Source organism: Jaculus jaculus, chromosome 9, assembly GCF_020740685.1.
Source record: "Jaculus jaculus isolate mJacJac1 chromosome 9, mJacJac1.mat.Y.cur, whole genome shotgun sequence".
Classification (NCBI taxonomy): domain Eukaryota; kingdom Metazoa; phylum Chordata; class Mammalia; order Rodentia; family Dipodidae; genus Jaculus; species Jaculus jaculus.
Genome location: NC_059110.1, coordinates 110,214,728 through 110,234,280, shown reverse-complemented (window position 1 = coordinate 110,234,280; position 19,553 = coordinate 110,214,728). Strand labels below are relative to the sequence as shown.

General features: G+C 43.6%; 1 protein-coding gene across 1 annotated transcript in view; it reads right to left on the bottom strand.

Moving 5' to 3' along the window:
- Socs7 (suppressor of cytokine signaling 7) overlaps positions 1-19,553 on the bottom strand; it is a 60,795-nt gene that overhangs the window by 27,644 nt on the left and 13,598 nt on the right. Inside the window, exons 2-6 of the mRNA XM_004655498.2 lie at positions 14,364-14,428; positions 8,712-8,816; positions 8,168-8,269; positions 7,213-7,343; positions 6,327-6,495 (exon numbers count right to left, since the gene is read on the bottom strand). Of these exons, the coding sequence (XP_004655555.2) occupies positions 6,327-6,495; positions 7,213-7,343; positions 8,168-8,269; positions 8,712-8,816; positions 14,364-14,428 (572 nt within the window). The remainder of the gene's footprint in view (positions 1-6,326; positions 6,496-7,212; positions 7,344-8,167; positions 8,270-8,711; positions 8,817-14,363; positions 14,429-19,553) is intronic.

The window sequence follows — 19,553 nt, the reverse complement described above, 5'->3', positions numbered from 1 at the left end:
TTAAGCACTTGCCTGTGAAGCCTAAGGACCCAGGTTCAAGGCTCAATTCCCTGGGACCCATGTTAGCCAGATGCACAAGGGGGCACACGCATCTGGAGTTTTTGCAGTGGCTGGAGGCTCTGGCATGCCCATTCTCTCTCTCTATCTGCCTTTTTCTTTCTCTGTCTGTCACTCTCAAATAAATAAATAAAAATGAACAAAAAAAAAATAATACATGCTAAATAGAGGCCTGGAGTGGTGGCTCAGCAGTTAAAGATGTTTGCTTGCAAAGCCTGCTGGCCCAGGTTTGATTCCACAGCATCCATGAAAAGCCAGGCACACACTTCTAAAGCAAGTTTATATACATCTTCCTCAGATCTAAGTATTCACAGTATTTATTCTTCTGAGTAAGGCACAGAAAAATCAAACCAAATCTTTTCTTCTTTCTTTCTTTTTTTTTGCCTTTTGAGGTAGGGTTTATCTAGCCCAGTCTGACCTGGAATTCACTATGTAGTCTCAGGGTGGCCTCGAACTTCCGAGTGCTGAGATTAAAGTCATGAGCCACCACTGCCTAGCATATGATGGCATTTTGTGATTTTTTTTTTTTTTTTTTGGTCTTTCAAGGTAGGGTCTCTCTCTAGCTCAGGCTGACCTGGAATTCACTATGTAATCTCAGGGTGGCCTTGAACTCATGATGATCCTCCTCCCTCTGCCTCTTGAGTGCTGGAATTAAAGGTGTTGCCACCACGCCCGGCAGTATGATGGCATTTTTGTTAGCAAAATTAATGCAACAATACTAATGGAATTAAAATTATTTTGGTTTATTTTTATTTATTTATTTGAGAATGACAGAGAAAGAGAGAGAGAGAGAGAGAATGGGCGTGCTAGGGCTTCCAACCACTGCAAATGAACTCCAGATGTATATGCCACCTTGTGCATCTGGCTTATGTGGGTCCTGGGGAATCGAGCCTTGAACCAGGGTCCTTAAGTTTCACAGGCAAGTGCTTAACCACTAAGCCATCTCTCCAGCCCCTAATTGAATTTTTTTTATTTTTGTTTTTCGAGGTGCAGTCTCACTCTAGCCCAGGCTGACCTGGAATTCATTCTGTATTCCCAGGGTGGCCTCAAACTCAGAGATCCTCCTACCTCTGCCTCCCAGGTGCTGGGATTAAAGGCATGCACTACCACACCCGGTCTACTAATGAAATTTTTAAAATGTTCACATTAGGAAGAAAAATCAGAAAGAAGGAATAGCTAATCATGGGAGAAGATCAAGACAAAAAGTCCATTGCAACATGCAACATACAGGCCCATAAAGTTTTTCATGAAAAACTCCTTTAATTTAAGACTAAAAAAGGTCTTTAAATATAACCAGAGAGCTATTTGAGAGAGCTCTTACTCCTGGTATCTCACCTACCAGGAACCTAAAGGTCAAGTATTTATTCATTATTCCAACAGCCCAGTCATTCATCATTTTTATTTTCTTTCTTTTTTTCTTCTGGTTTTTCAAGGTAGAATCTTGCTCTAACGCAGGCTGACCTGGAATTCACTATGTAGTCTCAGGATGACCTTCCTACCCCTGGCTCCCAAGTGCTGGTATTAAAGACATGCACCACCACACCTGGCTCATTCATCACTTTCATCAGTTTAACATTTCAGTCAAAAATATTTGGTATGCATTTTGGTTTGTCTATGATTTTTTTTAAATTATTTATTTATTTATTTGAGAGCGACAGACACAGAGAGAAAGACAGATAGAGGGAGAGAGAGAGAATGGGCGCGCCAGGGCTTCCAGCCACTGCAAACGAACTCCAGACGCGTGCGCCCCCTTGTGCATCTGGCTAACGTGGGACCTGGGGAACCGAGCCTCGAACCAGGGTCCTTAGGCTTCACAGGCAAGCACTTAACCGCTAAGCCATCTCTCCAGCCCTGTCTATGATTTTATCAGGAAAATAGGAAGCAAAACCCCAACAGTTACTTCAGGAAAATATATATATCCCAGGGAGAAAGAGGCAGGCAGATAAAGACTGAATATGGACATGCCACTGTGCACCTGGTTTTACATGGGCAATGGGCATAATCAAACCTGGACTGCCAGGCTTTCTAAGCAAGTACCTTTAACTGCTGAGCCATCTCTCTAGCCCCAATTCAGGGCTTCTTAAACCTTTTCCATTCATGACCTCTTTTGCCCAAGAAATTCTATAAGGACTCCAAGTATATAAATATATAAAATAGGTATACAGAGTAAATACTTACTTATAGAAAATCAGGGCTGGAGAGTTAAGGTGCTTGCCTGCAAAGGACACAGGTTTGATTCCCTAGGACCCATATAAGCCAGACACACAAGATGGCACATGCATCTGGAGTTTGTTTACTGCGGCTAGAGCCCCTGATGTGCCTATTCACTCTCTATCTGCCTCTTTCTCTCTCAAATAAAAATAAAATATTAAAAACATTAAAAAACACAAACAATTTTTGGTATGTATAGAATTTGATCATTTATATGAAGCTACAATTTCATCACTGACAAAATATTAATCAACTTTGAAATATATTGATAATGCTCTACATCCTACAATATCATTCAGCCAAGATTTAATTCTTTATGTAAAAATAAACAAGATTGAGCTATGTAAAAACTTGCCCAGGTGGAAAGTGGTCACGAGTGGGAAAGTTTAAGCAGTCCTGGTCTAAAGCACACTGATTCCCATTAACTCTGTGTACCACAATGAGTACTTCTTAAGAGACTAGAAACTTGACTGACACAGGAAATTATCACCACCATGCTGCCAGGCAGGAAGGGACTATCAGGCAAAGAAATTCAAAGCAGAACAATCACAGGATCTCTGCAAGGAAGGTGGGCTTAATGACATACAGAGCTGTAGAGAATTTGACTAATGGTTCTAGGTTATTTCTTCCTGTAATGTGGTGTGTGTGTGTGTGTGTGTGTGTGTGTGTGTGTGTGTGTGTGTGTGTATGAGTGTGCAAGTTAAGGATGACTTTCAAGTCAGCTCTCACCTCTCCAGCTCATTTGAGGCAGGGTTCTCTGTCGGGAGTTAGCTCTACTTTTTTCTCTGCTGTGCTGTCAGTTTCCAGAGGTTCTCCTCTTTCTACCTCCCATCTTGCCATCAGCGTACGGGGATTACAGATGCCTGCCTTAGCATTCAGCTCTTACATAGAGTCTGGGGATGAACTCAGGTACTCAGGCTTAAGCAGCAAGTGCTTTATCCATTGAGGCATTTCCCCCCAGCCCTATTTCTTCCTTTTATCTAAAGAGTTTTACTAGCTCTGCTCTCACAAGTATCAGTAGCTTTGTTCCTGCCATTTAGAAGACAGACTACTGATGAGACTTTTATTACCTGAGCTTTTTGTTTGTTTTGTTTTATAACTTTTTTTTTTTTTTTTGAGGTAGGGTCTTACTCTAGCCCAAGCTGATCTGGAATTCACTATATATATAGTCCCAGGGTGGCCTCAAACGTTTTTCTAAATATTTTATTTAGGGCCAGAGAGATGGCTTAGTTTAAGGACCCAGGTTCAATTCCCCAGGACCCACATAAGCCAGATGCATAAGGTGGCCCATGTGTCTGGAGTTTGTTTGCAGTGGCTAGAGGCCTGGTGTGCCCATTTCTCTCTCTCTCTCTCTCTGCCTCCTTCTTTCTCTATATTTAATTTTAATCAATCAAAATTATTAATCTAATTAATTATATTTAATATATAATTAAATATATACACATATACACAATTATACATAATATATACAATACCATATATATATATATATATATATATATATATATATATATACACACACACACACACACACACATAATATATACAATTATTTATTTTCAAGAAAAGAGAGCTAGAAGAGAGACAGAAATAGAGAGAATGAATGGGTGTGCCAAGGCTTCCAGCCACTGCAAACAAATTCCAGGTGCATGTGCCATCTTGTGCATCTGGCTTTATGTGAGTACTAGGGAACTGAACCAGGGTGGTTGAGCTTTGTAGGCAAGCACCTTAACCACTTAGCCATCTTTCCAGCATGCATGTTTGTTTGTTTGCTTGCTTGCTTGTTTGTTTATTTGAGGTAGGGTCTCACTCTAGCCCAGGCTGACCTGGAATTCACTATGGAGTCTCAGGGTGGCCACGAACTCTCAGTGATCCACCTACCTCTGCCTCCCAGTGCTAGGATTAAAGGCGTGTGCCACCACACGGCTTACATATTTGAGCTTTTTAACTTGCAGTTAAGGCACTTGCCTGCAAAGCTTAATGATGTGGATTCCATTCCTAGTACTCACATAAAGACAGATGCACAAGGTGGTGCATGCATGTGGAGTTTGTTTACAGTGACTAGAGGCCCTGGCATGCCCATTCTCTCTCTCTCTGTTTGCAAAAAAATAATAAAAATATCTTTAAAAGGACTAGAGAGGTGGCTTAGTGGTTTAGGTACATGCCTGAAAAGCCAAAGAACCCAGTTCAACTCCTCAGCACCCACCTAAGCCAGATGTAGAAGGTGGTGCATGCATCTGGAGTTCATTTGCAGTGGCTGGAGGCCCTGACACACCCATTCTCTATCTGCCCCTTTCTCCCTCTCCCTCTCAAATAAAAATAAAATATATTTTTTTAATTTTTTTGTTTTTATTTATTTATTTGAGAGCAACAGACAGACAAAGAGGCACAGGCAGATAGAGGGAGAAAGAGAGACAAAGAGAGAGAGAATGGGCAGGCCAAGGACTCTAGTCACTGCAAATGAACTTCAGATGCGTGTGCCCCCTTGGGCATCTGGCTAACATGGGTCCTGGGGAATCGAGCCTCGAACCTGGGTCCTTAGGCTTCACAGGCAAGCGCTTAACTGCTAAGCCATCTCTCCAGCCCAAAAATAAAATATTTTTTAAAAAAAAAATCTTTAAAATGTATTTACTGGACTGGGAGAGATGGCACAGCAGTTAAAGGTGCTTGCTTGAAAGCCTGACAGCCTTGGTTCAAATCCCCAGTACCCGCATAAGGCCAGATGCACAAAGTGGTGCATGCATCTGGAGTTTGCAGGATCATGAGGCCCTTGTACACTTATTCTCTCTCTCCCCCCTTGCAAATAATTTTTTGGTTTTGTTTTTCTGAGGTAGAGTCTCACTCTAGCACAGGCTGACCTGGAATTCACTATGTAGTCTCCGGGTGGCCTTGAACTCCTGGTTGATCCTCCTACCTCTGCTTCCCGAGTGCTGGGATTAAAGGTGTATGCCACCACAACCGGCTTTTTTTTTTTTTTTGAGGCAGGGTCTCACTCTAGCAGGCTGACCTAGAACTTACTCTGTACACCAGACTGGCATAGAGCACATGGTGATTCTCCAACCTCAGCTTCCCACTGGGATTAAAGGTGTGAGCTACCACACCAGTTTGAGGGGACTTTAACATGGAACTTTTACTCTCCCTTTCTCTCTGTCTCTGCCATCATTTCTTCTAGTCACTGAAGCCAGGGCCATATCAATGTTTATTTTTATTTTATTTCAATTTTTATTTTTAGAGAGAGGGAGAGAGAATTGGTGCACCAAGGCCTGCCTCAGCCACTACAATCGAATTCTACACGCTTGCACTACCTAGTGGGCACTGCAACCTTGCACTTGCTTCACCTTTATGCATCTGGCTTACGTGGGATCTGGAGAATTGAACCTGGGTCCTTAGGCTTTGCAGGCAAATGCCTGAAGTACTAAACTATTGCTCTAGCCCTATTGTTATATTTTTTTAAATTTTTTAAGGCAAGCCTAACAGACTGCCCCTCCCTTTTTATAACAGGAGCAAGAGAAGGGGAGAGGACTGGCACACCAATGCCTCCAGCTACTGTAATTGAACTCGAGATACACATGTCACCTTATGTGCATGTGCGACCTTGTATGCTTGCATAACCTTGTGCATCTGGCTTACGTGGGACCTGGACAGTTGAACACAGGTCCTCAGGCTTTGCACGCAAGTGCCTTAACTGCTAAGCCATCTCTTCAGCCCAAATATTTTATTTTTAATTTATTTCTTTGCAAGCAGAGATAGACAGAAGAGAGAAAGAGAGAATGGATGAGCCAGGGCCTCCAGCCACTCCAGATGCATGCGCCACTTTGTAGACCTGGTTTTATATGGGTGCTAGAGAACTGAACCTGGGTTGTCAGGCTTTCCAGGCAATCACCTTAACTGCTAGAGCCATCTCTCCAGCCCTATATCAACATTTAATAAGTCTATGAGATTTTATTCCTCACTCCTAGTTTCACTGCTATAAAGCCTATCTATGAAAAAGTCAGGCAGGAAAGGTAGAGAAGGGCAAAGCAAGAAGAAAGCTATCTTACAGCGGCAGTTCCTCTTACCTCTGTAGTGCTCCATTCTAGTGTGGTGGGTGATACCCTGTGATCGGAAACTGAGGCTCAGGATGTAACGAGGATCAGAGCTATCTCGTACCAGGAAAGAACCATCTGGCTTCCCTTTCAGCTTCATCTCTGCATCTTCCCAATTCATTGGCCCCCAATACCAACCACACTACCAAAGATAAGAAATAGCAAAGTAGTTAACAGAGTAGAGAAATGTCAGTTTTCACTCAGTGTCTTCCAGGGAAGATTCTCCCATTTTCCAAAATATCTAAGAAGGTAAAAGCCACTACAAGTGTCTCAACCATCTGCAGTGAGCATCAGGCTCCTTATCCTTTTAGTACTCCAAAGTAACAAAAGACTAATTCTATATTTTATTACCAAAGGCCCAAAAAGAGAAGGAAAGTAACTGGGTCAAATAATCTAGCAAAACCATCTTTGATTTTCTAAACATTTCTCTACACCCTTTCTTCATTGTGTTCAACTTCCCCGCCCCAACATAAATTCAATTTGATTACATATCCTGTGACATTAACAACAGCTTACGATTTTTCACTGTATATGTGGAGGCAAGGAAACTACTCTTCTTCTAAAAGCAGCATGGAGATGCTGGAGAGATGGCTCGATAGTTAAAGGTGCTTGCTTGCAAAGCCTGACGGCCCAAGTTCAAAGCTGCAGTACCCACATAAAGCAAGATGCACAAAGTGGCACATGTATGTGGAGTTTGTTTGCAGCAGCAATAGGCCCTGGTGCACCCATACTCACTATCTCTTTGTCTCTTTCCTCTCTCAAATAAAGAAATAACAATTAAAACTACAATAAGAAGAGCTAGGGTATAGAATGTGGGCATGGGCAGGGAGGTGAGCGGCTAGTTCTCAGGCATCACTACCTTTTCCAACTCTCGAAGGCTAGCTGCAAAGCTGCTTGAGTCAGGCCGGTAGAGGGGACACTGGAGGTGCTGAGGGGGCTGGCTGTGCAGGGACTCAGCTGCTCTGATGGGAGCGATCCGGGGAAATGCATCTGTGAGGCAAAAGAATGGGGGTCACTTGTTTAGCAGTACTGCTCCAATCCATAGACATAACCCCAACCCCCAAAAGAGATGCTAACTGAAGAGGGGCAAGGCATTAGAAGCTAAGCTGGAGAGGGTGAAAGCCAAAGCGGTGGGAAAGAGCTGGATGGGCTGGAACAAAAAAGCTGTGTGGGCTCGTGTAAGCTGTGAAGGATGGGTGGGGCGTTCAACCCCAGGAAAGGAGGAGGGAGCTGCTCACTAACCTGACTAAGGTGACTACTTCAGGCCCTTCACCAGCCTAGAGCGATTCCAACTTCTCCCACCTCGAAGTGAAGTGCCGGTAAAGCAGCCTTGGAAATAGTGACTCGCTTACTTGCCCAGGAAGAGTAACGATTTTGCCAGGCAAGTAGAAATGAATGCCGATTTCACTCATTTTATTCCTTGGGTACTGGAGGCTGGCAAAGCAGGTATGGGCTACTAAATGCTTGGTACTTATTTACAAGGCTGCAGAAAATACTAAAACTTAGAATAACCTCAGAATTTTGAAAACCAGCAATATATGCAACCTCCTCACTATCCTGACGTTCAGGCAGTTTCTTAAGTGAGATCTACTCAAGGACTGCAAAATAGGTTCAGCAGCAAGACAAAAAGTTCTTAAGAAAAACAGATTTATGTCCATAAAGAAACAGGTTAGGAAAAACAGTTCTTGGCCTCATTTCCACGTGTGGTCCAACCAACAAGAAAAGGACTGAAGCGTTCTCCTAAGTTGTTATTTCTATAATAGATGTCCCCCACCCTTCCACTCTTCTCAGTCTTGCCTCTCAACTAAGCTAACCTGGGGCGTGGGGTGGAGGAGGTGGAGGAAGGGGGAAAGACTGCAAGGAAGACCCCAGCGGAGCCACAAGGACAGATGTAGGCAGCGTCCCGCTGATGTCATCTACAAGAGAACAAAAGCAAGAGGTTCAGCAAAATGAGCACAGAAAGAGCGAGATAAAGGCAGGGCAGAGGGAAGGGTTCTGAGGGTGCCCTCTGGGACAAGGTAGCTTAAACCTTGACCCCATCTTTGTGCACAATGGGCAACAGCCTCTTCATCTGGCTTGCTTTGCTTAGAAAGCAGTACAGCAAGGGTATTCCTAAAGCGGCCCAGCAGCAACAGACTGTGGGCACGGTAAATGTAAAGCTGGCTGACCCATGGACAGTCAACACTGTAGCATGCAGGTAAGACTTGTTTCACTGCCTAAGGAGATGTCAGGGGTGCTGAGAAAGGAATAGGAAATAACTGGGTCATCATTAGAAACCTAGAAGCTTAGCAAAGAAGTCCCTAGAGCTCACCCTCCCACTAGGGCAAGATGGCAGAAAGGGAAGGGAAGAAAATATACCTAGGAGGCTGAGGCTTCTTCTTGGAGGAGGAGGGGGAGTTGGAGGGTGTGGAGAGGTCAGGCCCCTCTGAGAAATGTCCACGTCCACAAGCGACACTGTTTCACCTGAGGGATTCACAGAGCAAGCATATTACAGAAGCACCTGCCCAAAGCTAAGCCAAAAGGAAAGGGAAGCAAAGGGCAAGCGAGTGACATCAGAGGTCCCGAGCTTCCAAAAGCTCAAAATAGAAGGTCCTCGGGCTGGAGAGTTGGCTTAGCAGTTAAGCGCTTGCCTGTGAAGCCTAACGACCCCAGTTCAAGGCTCCATTCCCCAGGACCCACATAAGCCAGATGCACAAAGGGGCGCATGCATCTGGAGTTCATTTGCAGTGGCTAGAGGCCCTGGTGTGCCTATTCTCCTCTCTCTCTCTCTGTCTCTCTGAAATAAATAAATAAAATTAAGCCTGGAGGGATGGCTTAGCTGTTAAGGTGTTCGCCTGCAAAGCCAAAGGATCCAGGTTCAGTTCCCCAGGACCCACATTAGCCAGATGCATAAGGGGGCATATGCGTCTGGAGTTTATTTACAGTGGCTGAAGGCCCTGACATGCCCATTCTCTCTTTCTCCCCCTTTCTCTGTCAAATAAATAAATAAATAAAAATCTTAAAAATACACAAATAAATAAAATTAAAAAACAAAAACAAAAACAGAATGTTCTCCAGGACTGGAACCACCCCTGAACAATAGTCACTTTAAAATCCCACTGCTCCTTTGCCCTACTGAGGACCAGGTTTCTTCAGAAGAGTAACACAGGCCTAACAGTACAAAAGCCACCTAATGCTAGTTCTACCACTGAGTAAGAGCTCTACCCCAACCACAAGATCTTTATCAAATAAAACCCATACTAGTGGGCTGGAGGAGCTGACGCGGCAGTTAAAGGCACTACTTGCAAAGCCTACTGGTCCGTGTTCAATTCCTCAGCCATCCCTGTAAAGTTCAATGGGCATTTCTTCGCAGCAGCGAAAGACCCCAACACCAACCCCCCTCTCCACCACACACAAACACATGCAAATGATAAATTAAAAAATTTTTAAACTTAAACTGGATGGGCTGGAGAGATGGCTTAGCAGTTAAGGTGCTTGCCTGCAAAGCCAAAGGACCTAGGTTCAATTCCCCAAGACCCACATAAGCCAGATGCACAAGAAGGCACATGTGTTTGGAGTTTGTTTGCAGCAGCTGGAGACCCTGGCACACCTATTCTCACTCTATCTGCCCTCACCCCCACTTCTCAAATAAATAAAAATAAAATACTTAAAAAAAAATTAAACTGGAGAGCTGGGCATGGTGGCACATGCCTTTAATCCCAGCACTTGGGAGGCAGAGGTATGAGGATTACTATGAGTTGGAGACCACCCTGAGACTGCATAGTGAGTTCCAGGTCGGCCTGCGCTAGAGTGAAACCCTATGTTAAAAAAAAAAAAAATAGCTGAGTGTGGTAGCACACACCCTTAATCCCAGCTCTTGGGAAGCAGAGGTAGGAGGATCACTGTGGGTTCAAGGCCAGCCTGGAAGTATAGAGTATCAGTTCAGCCTGCTTTAGATAGAGACCCTACCTCAAAAAAATAAAAATAAAAATAAAAGTGAGCTGCAGGGCAAGTTGAATGCAGATAAAGGTTCTAATGTTAGCCTAAGATGGTTTTCTACACTAGATTTCCCAGGCCATTTACCTGTAAGAAAGTTTACCACTGACACACCAGTTAGTTCCTCATATCTAAGGTGACAAAATCTGAAAGTACATTTGCAACCCTAAAAAGTTACTACTTCTACTGTCAGGTAAGCTTCCGCAATAGCAGGTAGCTTTGGGGGTGGCGCATGGTCTATGATTTTGTACTTCCCAGCTTATCACGCAGTTGTTCTCAGCCACACATACTACTTTTGCCACCCAGCCCCACTTAGCCCTCTCCCTTTAAATTACCAGAGAATGCCGGGCATGGCAGCACACTCCCTTTAATTCCAGCATTCAGAAGGCAGAGGTAGGGGGATTGCAATGAATTCAAGGCCACTCTGAGATTACATAGTGAATTCCAGGTTAGCCTGGGCTAGAGTGAAACCCTACCCAGAAACAATAAAAAAAAATAATAATTACCACAGAATAAAGGGCATTTTATTATCATAGGTTAGTAGCTAAGAATAGGTTTGTTTTGTTTAAAAAAAGAAAAAAGAAGAAGCCAGGTGTGGTGGCGCACGCCTTTATTCACAGCACTCTCAGGAGGCAGAAGTAGGAGGATCGCCATGAGTTCGAGGCCACCCTGAGACTACATAGTGAATTCCAAGTCAGCCTGAGCTAGAGTGAGACCCTACCTCAAAAAACAAAAACAAACAAACAAAAAAAGGGCTGGAGAAAAGGCTTAGCAGGTAAGGTGCTTGCCTACAAAGCCAAAGGAGCCAGGTTCAACTCCCCAGGACCCATGTAAACCAGGTGCGGAAGGTGGCACATGTGTCTGGAGTTCGTTTGCAATGCTGGGGGCCCTGATATGCCCATTCTCTCCCCGCTTTCTCAAATAGATAAATAAAAATAAAATATTTTTTAAAAGGAACTGGGCATGGTGGTGGTGGTACACACCTTTAATCCCAGCACTCAGGCGACAAGGGTAGGAGGATCACTGTGAGTTCAAGGCTACCCCAAGACTGCATAGTGAATTCTAGCTCAGCCTGGGCTAGAGTGAGACCCTACTTTGAAAAAACAAAACAAAACAAAAAAAGGAACAGACTGGCTGTGGTTGTGGCACACACCTTTAGTTCCAGCACTTGAGAGACAGAGGTAGGTGGATTGCTGTGAGCTCAAGGCCACCCTGAAACTACATAGTGAATTTCTGGGCTACAGGGAGACCCTCCCTCAAAAAAACAAAAAACAAAACAAAACAAAAAAAAAAACAAACGCCATTCAACGGAAAGAATGTCAGAGCCAAAGGAAGGGCAGGACTCCTTACAACATGTTCCCCCCAGACACAAAATGGCCTGGATATCCATGACCTCACAGTGCCTGACACTACCTACACAAGACCATCGTAATAGGAGGAAAAGATCATGACATCAAAATAAAAGAGAGGGGATATGATGGAGAATAGAGTTTCAAAGGAGAAAGTGGGGGGAGGGAGGGCACTACCATGGGATATTGTTTATAATCATGTTAATAAAAAACAAAAACTGGAAGAAAAAAAAAAAAGAGGCCATTCAAGAGAGAAAAGGCTGTATATACCTGGTTCCTTAAAGGAAGAAACAACTATTTTTGTGTATTATGTGTGTACGCATGTTCATATATGAGTGGACACATGGGTGTGTTTGAGTTTTCAAGCATGTAGAGCCACAGGCTGATATCAGGAGTCTTCCTCAGTCTCTCTCCATGGATGCTTTTGAGACAGGGTCTTTTGCTGAACCTAGAGTTCAAAGATTCAGCTAGACTAGCTAGCCAGCAAACCCTAGGGATCTTCTTGTCTCTGCCTCCCCAATGCTGGGATTACAGGTATATGCTGCCATGCTTGGTTTTGTTTTGTTTTGTTTGTTTTCCTGTGTGTGTGTGTTTATTAGAAAGAAAGAGTAGAATAAATGGGTGTGCCAGGGCCTCTAGCTGCCACAAACGAACTCCAGATGCATGCACCACTATCTGCATCTGGCTTATGTGGGACCTGGAGAATCAAACCTGAGTCCTCTAAGCCATCTCTCCAGCCCTTTTTTAAAAAACTTATTTTTTGTTTATTTTTATTTATTTATTTGAAAGCGACAGACAGAGAGAGAAAGAGGCAGGGGGTGGGGAGAGAGAGAGAGAGAGAGAGAGAGAGAGAGAGAGAGAGAGAGAGAGAGAGAGAGAGGGGGAGAAAATGAGCGCGCCAGGGCTTCCAACCATTGCAAATGAACTCCAGATGTGTACAGCCCCTTGTGCATCTGGCTAACGTGGGTCCTGGGGAATCGAGCCTCGAACCAGAGTCCTTAGGCTTCACAGGCAAACGCTTAACCACTAAGCCATCTCTCCAGCCCTGTATTTTTATTTTATTTATTTATTTTTGAGGTAGGATCTCGCTCTAGCCTAGGCTAACTTGAACTCACTTTATAGTCTCAGCTGGGCCTAGATGGAAATCCTCCTACTGCTGCCTTCCAAGTGCTGGGATTAAAGATGTGCACCATCATGCCTGGCCTCCTTTTTTTCTTTCTTTCTTTCTTTTTTTTTTCCCAGTTTTTCAAGGTAGGGTTTCATCCTAGCTCAGGCTGACCTGAAATTCACTACGGAGTCTCAGGGTAGCCTCAAACTCACAGTGATCTTCCTACCTCTGCCTCCTGAGTACTGGGATTAAAGGCGTGCGCCACCATGCCCAGCTTCTTTTCTTTCTTTTTGAGGCACAGTCTTATTCTAGTCCAAGTTGAAAGCTGGCTATAGCTGCGGCTGACCTCGAACTTATGGTGATCCTCCTACCTTAGCCTTCTGAGTGCTGGGATGAAAGTTGTAAGCTATCTAGTTTGAGAATGGTTTGTTTGTTTGTTTATTTGTTTATTTATTTATTTATTTATGAGAGACAGAGACAGAGAATGGGCATGCCAGGGCCTCTAGCTACTGCAAATGAACTCCAGATGCATGTGCATCTGGCTTATGTGGGTTCTGAAAAATCAAACCTGGATCCATAGGCTTCGTAGGAAAGCGCCTTAACTGCTGAGCCATGTCTGTAGCCCAAGAATAGTTGGTTTTGTTTTGTTTTGTTTTGTTTTGTTTTGTTTTCTAAGGTAGGGTCTCTCATTCTAGCCCAGGCTAACCTGGAACTCACTCTGTAGTGGCTTTGAACTCAGTGATCCTCCTACCTCAGCCTTCCTCCTACCTCAGCCTCCCAAGTGCTGGGATTATAGGTATGCACCACCGTGCCAAGCTGAGAATGGCATTTTTTAAAAGGCTTCTCACAGATGCAACCAATGACACCACTTGGCTTCTGGGACCTGAGACAATGTGACAAAGGCCTTCTTTTCTATGGCTTCTATTTAATCCGGAGCATCACATATGATTGACAGAACAAAAGGTCTTCCTGTGAAAAGTTCTCCATAAAATTAGAAGGCGGTTACCCATTACCCAGATGACATTCAACAGCCTATCTACTTTAGCAACCGTGTTCCCTAATGCAAGAGGCACTTAAATTAGATGCAGTAAAGAACACTAACAGCTGCAAGAACTGCTAGCCCCTAAAATGGGTAAGACAAGAGCTCATGTAATCCCTTTGCCCAAAGTCTTTGAACTAGACCAGATGCTCATGGATCATTTTTATTAGATAATCTATGAACTCCCTTGGAAGCTGGGACAGAAATTATGACTTCAAGAGAGTCTCTTATACTTGTGAGCCTATAAATCTGTAATTCCTACTTTTTAATTTATATGTGATGACCCTGAACTAAGCACTGTATAACTGCCAAGGCCACCCAATTACGAACAAGCAGCCTTTACCTTCAAGTATAAAGCAGCTAAAGTCAAGAACACATTCTGTGCCTAAAAACAGCTCACGCCAAGCCCAGTGGACACGAAATGGAGGGATCGCTGCAGAGAGCACCTGAAAGCATGCATGTGCAAGGGTATTCCCTGACAGGTCTCAGAATGCTCCTGCTTCTTGTTGTCAGAAGAAAGAGAATGGCATCACCCTTACCTGTGAACAGGGGGCTGAAGGAGACTGGAGAAAAGGCACTTTGAGTTCTTGTCAACCTGGGTTTCCTAGGGGGAAAGAAAGCACACAATAAAGAAAGGGAAAAATGAACATGTGTGTGCTGAAATCACTGTCACACTGCATTCCAGATGCATGGGAAAGCAAAGCAAAGCCTAGCTGTTGTCAGCAACACTTCTGCAACAAAGCCTAAAATTTAAATGAAGAGAATGAAATAATTAAGGCAATTCCTTAAATAGATTTAACTACCAAATTCACCACCCTACATGGCAATGAGAACTCCCTTTGGCACTCTCCATACCCAACACATTCAAAGAGTAAAACACCTTGAGTGGTAATTAGTAAGTCTGTTTCACAAAGAAGAAAGTCAAATGCAGAGTTGATTTTCACTTGAGAGCCAAGAAAAAGGCTCTAGACTCAGGCAGACACCGGTTAGAGCAACAGCCTTCCCTCTGGGTCTGCCTCTAAAAGTGGAAGGTCTCAAAGGGAGCTAGGGCACAAAGAACTAACTAGAGGATACACTGCCATTTTCAACCATGAAAACCTCTCATTTGGTTCCATCGTGTAATGGTTAGCACTCTTGCCTCTGAAAACCTCTGATTTCCACCCCCACTGCCCTGAGACAAAGACCAAGGCCATGGCTAATAAGCATGGCTGCTCAGGCAAGGGCTCTGCCTGGCACCCAAGCATGGCCCCTTTCCCTCACTGAACTGCTGGTCACACAGTTCTTGCCATGATAACCTCATGATTTCAAAGGAATCCACCTTTGATTACACACCAAAGGTAACTTTACTTTGTACCAATTTCAAGTGTCTTTTGGGCAAAAAAAAGAAAATGTAAAGACTCCAATATAAACTTTCTGGCCAGAAATGTGCCAAACTAAAAAGAAAAAAGAAAAGAAACATTCATCTATATGACTGAATTGCCTACCAGATAAAGACCTTGTTTAGCAGATGGAAACAAGCTCCATGCTCACTGATGCAGAAGTTCTGATGACTATATAAATTTGTCAAAATCAGTAGAGCTAGGACACCTAAAAAGGATGAATCTCTGTGGCATATAAATTATACTTCAGGGCTTGCAAAGAAGGCTTAGCAGGTAAGTGCTTGCCTGTGAAGCCTAAGGACCCCGGTTCGAGGCTTGATTCCCCAGGACCCACATTAGCCAGATGCACAAGGGGGCACACACGTCTAGAGTTCATTTGCAGTGGCTGGAGGCCCTGGCGCGCCCATTCTCTATCTGCCTCTTTCTGTCTGTTGCTCTCAAATAAATAAACAAAACTAAATTTAAATTATACTTCAGTAGGGCTGGAGAGACGGATCAGCAGTTAAAGGCACCTGCTTGCAAAGCTTAATAGCTGGGGTTCAATTCCCTAGTGCCCAGGTAAAGCCAGATGCACAAAGTAGCATATGTGTCTGGAACTCATCTGCAATGGCAAGAGGCCTTAGTGTGTCCATTCTCTCTCTCCTCCATCTCTCTTTCTTTCAAATAAATATCTTTTTAAAGTCAATAAATTAAACCTTAAAAATAATTCCATCCCACAATAGTGGCATGTCTATCATGGTGGAAACCAACTGCCCTCAAATTGGACTGGAGGCCCACTCCATGAGAGGGAAGACATCCCTGATACTGAAAACTTAAAACAGGGGTAGTCATGAGCCCTAGGGGTGTAACGTCTGCTGATGTCTGGATAAATGTATATACTATGTTTATCAAACTGCCCAGTAAGCACTTATCTTAATATTCATACCCTTATATTAATGCTACTCTCACTTTGGGTAGAGAATCTTCTCTTTTCAGATGGCAGTGACCTTGGGATGACTCAGAAGGTATCATAGTGCTAGAAAGAAGTGGCTGAAGTACTAAGTAACATCTCGATCACACCTTCTAAGGTTCAGGGTCTAATGTGGAAGAGGTGGCGGAAAGAATGTTAAGAGCCAAAGGAAGGGTAGGACTCCTTACAACGTGGTCCCTCCAGACATAAAATGGCCTGGATATCCATGACCTCACAGTGCCTGACACTACCTACACAAGACCATCATAACAGGAAGAAAAGATCATGATATCAAAATAAAAGAGACTGATTGAGATGGAATTTCAAAGGAGAAAGTGGGGGGAGGGAGGGTATTACCATGGGATTTTTTTTTGTTGTTGTTGTTTTTTTTTTTGTTTTTCGAGGTAGGGTCTCACTGTAGCCCAGGCTGACCTGGAATTCACTATGGAGTCTCAGGGTGGCCTCGAACTCACAATCCTCCCACCTCTGCCTCCCGAGTGCTGGGATTAAAGGCATGCGCCACCACGCCCGGCTGGGATATTTTTTATAATCATGGAAGATGTTAATAAAACTTGAGAAAAAAAAATTCCATCCCAAAATTGACTGATTCCAGGCATTACAACGATATTTATAATATGACAGTGCCTGACTCCAGGCATTATAGTTGGCTTACCTTCCAGAAATACCATCATCCAAATGATTAAATAGAACATAAACTCTTTCTAAACATCAATTGCACCAATGGAGTGGGAGAATCCAAAATGAAATCCTATTTAAAACTATTTTACTTTACCACCAGGTTCAGTCTTTGGTAAAATGCCTGACCAACATGCACAATGCCTTGAACTCAATCCCCAGCATCCCCTTCCAACAAATTATTCTTTAACTTCAGAAGAATTTTATGCTATTTATTTACAAGGGGAGAGAGCAAGAGAATGGATGTGCCAGGGCCTCCTACCATTGCATGTCAAATGAAATTCAGATACAGTGCCACTTTAGGTAGGTACTGGGGAATCAAACCTGGGCTGGCAGGTTTTCCAAGCAAGTACCTTTAGCCACTGTGCTATCTCTCCAGCTCCCATTTAATTCATTTTGGTTTTTCAAGGTAGGGTCTCACTCTAGCCCAGGATGACCTGGAATTCACTATGTAGTCTCAGGGTGACCTCAAACTCACAGTGATCCATTGGCCTCAGACAGGGTGGGAGGGGAGGGAAGGGAAGGGAATTCAATGATCCACAGTGTGTGTACCATATCCACAGCATATACACAGGAGATGTGGCTACAGAGAAACAAGATACAACCACACACAGTCCCCCTGTTTATAAAAGTTGCTAGTGATGTATGCAGCTTAATGTCAATAATCCAAAAGCCAGAATGCTAATTTTACTGGACATGAACATTAAGACTGAAGAGCTTCCAAGGTGACTTTTATTTGATAACTTATGGAACCAACATTAAACTCAGCTAGTAGAAGCCCAAAACACTGGCCTTTCTAACGGTTCACACCTCAGCCATTTGGCTGTTTGCCTCTTTTCAAAGGAAACTGCATTACTCTGCCATCTGCCCATGCTGGGGACGAGTCTCTTCAGTGCCAACCACTGAAGAACGGCAGTACCCAAATGCACACATCTTGCGGAGGCCTTCTCACTTCAGATCATCCTCTCCCCCACCCCCGACATTTTGAAGGAGAAAAATCATAGTTTCTAGAATCTAGAAAAAGAAAAACATCTGACTCTACACCCAGGCAGAGCTATCTGAGAGTGCCAGGATAGTTTTTCCTGGCAAATAAGGACACCTCGTGGTTGGGAGCTAGGAGGTGAAAGGGCTGGGAGTCGCTTAGGGGAGATGCTGCCTGACAAAATCTCCAGTGCATTTTCTGTCTCAGGGATCCTGTGAGCATTCTTTTTTGTTGTTGCTTGTTCGTTTTATTTTTTGTTTTTCACAGTAGAGTCTCACTCTAGCCCAGGCTGACCTAGAATCCACTGTGTAGTCCTAAGGGTGGCCTTGAACACATGAACACACAGAGATCCTCCTACCTCTGCCTCCCAAGTGCTGGGATTAAAGGCATGCACCACCATGCCTGACTCCTGTGAGCATTCTAATGGCAGTCATTCATGAAAATACCAATCTTGAAGACTACTTTAAAAACAGCACCTTTAATCCCAGCACTTGGGAGGCAGAGGTAAGAGAGTTCAAGGCCACCTTGAGACTACCAAATGAATTCCAGGTCAGCCTGGGCTAGAGTGAGCCCCTACCATAAAAAAGGAAAAATAATAAACAAACCAACAACAACAACAAAAACCAGCAGGGGAACAATTAACATAAAACTGAGGATAGCAGTTACCTGAGTGAGGAGCAAGGTACAACCAGATAAACAAATCTCAGGTCTTCTAAGGTACTGATAACATTGTACATATTTGCTCAGCTTAATTATGAGTACCTGGATATATAGTTATTGCTTGCATATATATTTTTCTATACCCCTATTTGTATATAGGACATATCTAGAATAATAAAAGCTCACTCTATTAATCCCAGCACTCAGAAGGCAGAGGTAGGAGGATCATGAGTTCAGGGCCAGTCTGGGACTACAGAGACCCAGGTGAGCTGGGGCTAGACCTACCTCAAAAAAGACCCTACCTCAAAAAACTAAAATAAAAACTAGGGGCTGTAGAGATGGCTTAGCGATTAAGGTACTTGTCTGTGGAGCCTAAGGACCCAGGTTTGATTCTCCAGGTCCCACGTAAGCCAGATGCACATGGTGGCCAATGCATCTGAAGTTCGTTTACAGTGGCTAGAGGCCCTGGTGCACATGCTCGCGCTTGCTCTCTCTCTCTCTCTCTCCCTCTCCCTTTCTCTGTCTCTAATAAATAAATTAAAATAAATTTAAAAAGATAAAATAGCCTGGCATGGTGGTGCACACCTTTAATCCCAGCACTAGGGAGGTAGAGGTAGGAGGATTGCTGAGTCGGAGGCTACCTCGAGACTACACAGTGAATTTCAGGTTTGCTGGGCTAGAGTGAGACCCTACCACACAAAAAAAGTAAATAAGTAAATAAATAATTTAAAAATAGAAGCTCATTTTAAGCTGATGGGGTGGTTTGGTTTTGTTTTTGGAGGTAAAATAAATAACATAGCTATAGATAAGCTTTTTTTGTTTGTTTCTAGAGGTAGGGTTTCACTCTGGCCCAGGCTGACCTGGAATTCACTCTGTAGTCTCAGGGTGGCCTCGAACTCATGGTGATCCTCCTACCTCTGCCTTCCGAGTGCTGGGATTTAAAGGTGTGTGCCACCATGTCCGGCTTTAGATAAGCTTTGAAAACAATTTTTATTATTATATATGGACATATTTTGTATGCAAACATCATATGTTGGTATCATCCTTTCCCTCCTCCCTGTCC